Genomic DNA, 1,731 nt, shown 5'->3' on the forward strand with positions numbered 1-1,731 from the left:
AAACCGATCGTTCCAGCGCGCGCGCGGAATAGCATCGCCCGCTTTCATAATGTATTTATGGGTGTTATATTTTGATTTTTTTTAGATCATATATTTTTATAATTCTAATATATATGTATGATCAAATCTTATAAAAACCAAGTTAAGACGAGAAATAAAGGCTTACAACTCCGGTGGATGGAGTAGTTGATAATAATTATATTGTTCCCTAGGGTTTGATTAGTCATGCACCCTATGGTTTCTTTTTTGAGGATGTGAGCCTATGATAACGTGTATAGCAATGCTTGAATTAACATATATCCTTTGATAACCACCATGTGATCCTGCGCTGGTTTTGATATTCTTAAACTTGGTCAAAATTAATGAAGCCTTTCTTTTCTTGTGAAAAAATATCTATGCGCACTATGAAACGGAACCAGTAATACAAGCACACTCGACGTCACAGGTACTCCTGTACACGCACTGTGGCCGCAGCCACGACCACACTATGGCTATTCTCCAGTCGGCGTCGCTAATCGATCCATCACTCTCGCTATTCTCCGGTCAGTGTGGTTCAATTCATCCGTTCTAAGGCAGGCGGCGTGCCTGCAACCACGCCAGGTGGTGGCGCCTCCGCCGCCGCTGTCGTGGCCGTGGTGGTGCCAGTGGTGCCGGCGCGGCACATGGGACAGGTGGAGTGCGCGCGCAGCCAGGCGTGGACACAGTCGGCGTGGAATAGATGCGCGCACTTGGGGAGCCGACGCAGCTTCTCGCCGGCCTCCACCTGGCCGAGGCACACCGCGCAGTCCATGGGCGCGGCCAGCGCGTCGGCCTGCTCGTACACGATCGCGGCGTCGCTCATGCCGGCCTCCTGGTCCTCCGCATCCGCACCCGCGTCCGCGCCGCCCTGACGGTGACAACGGCGGCGGCGGCAGGCGTAGGAGACGGTGAGGTAGAGGAGGATGGTGAGGATGCCGATGGCGAAGGAGAGCCCCGTGAGCAGCAGCCGCGAGCGGGTGCTGTACCTGGAGCTGTCCGCGACGGCGAGGTCCGCGAACACCCATGATGTGTCCGGCGCGCCCATGCTGCTGAAAGGTGAGAATGGCGTCGGAAGCTGTGGATCTGTGTTTGTTTACGTCGTGGTGCTGGTGCTGGGGCAAAGTGGCGCCGATGCAGTATATAAAGTGGCAGCCGTACCGGAGGCGGAATCAGGATTTCTCAAAGCCTAGGGCTAAAACTATCTGACTAAATATAACGTCAAATACCACGCACATCAACGTGCATTATAAGTATGCCACAAAATCACATTCAAAACAGAATGTAAATTAATTATTATCACAAGAGGAAATTCCATAAATCAAATAGTTTAACAAAGTGCATCATTGCAAACATGGTTTGGTACCAAATTAGTGAAGACTTGATTAATTCAAGGCCATTGTTCCTTCACCAGCAATAGTGGAAGGAAGTGAGTTTGGCCTTGATTAATTCAAGGCCATTGTTCCATAAAATCAAGACACTGGACATAGACTAAATCAATTGTTCATATGACATATTATTCAATTGTTGACTGAAAGAAAGATTCAATTGTACGGTTCCTCTTCATCTTGTATTTCTAATTTTCTGACAACAATGAAATAAAATTGACTAGGTAAATATAACTCACTAAGTTTGGTTGATATAAAGGAATTAGGGAAAACAAAATTAGATGATACAGATTACAGATTACCTGTGTGTCCTGGGTGCGTGCACTGG

At 48.0% G+C, this 1,731-nt stretch overlaps 1 protein-coding gene across 1 annotated transcript; it reads right to left on the reverse strand.

The window, feature by feature from the left end:
• Positions 1–389: 389 nt before the first annotated feature.
• Positions 390–1,104, reverse strand: LOC125525965 (RING-H2 finger protein ATL39-like). Its single transcript, XM_048690966.1, has one exon. It carries the CDS (start codon positions 1,061–1,063, stop codon positions 554–556), a length of 510 nt encoding a protein of 169 aa, XP_048546923.1. The 5' UTR covers positions 1,064–1,104; the 3' UTR covers positions 390–553.
• Positions 1,105–1,731: the final 627 nt, after the last annotated feature.

This window comes from Triticum urartu, chromosome 7 (genome assembly GCF_003073215.2).
Source record: "Triticum urartu cultivar G1812 chromosome 7, Tu2.1, whole genome shotgun sequence".
Taxonomy (NCBI): Eukaryota; Viridiplantae; Streptophyta; class Magnoliopsida; order Poales; family Poaceae; genus Triticum; species Triticum urartu.

What these genes read in the sequence shown, in the direction of transcription:
- LOC125525965 (XM_048690966.1), bottom strand. Translation starts at nt 1,063, where the DNA reads ATGGGCGCGCCGGACACATCATGGGTGTTCGCGGACCTCGCCGTCGCG.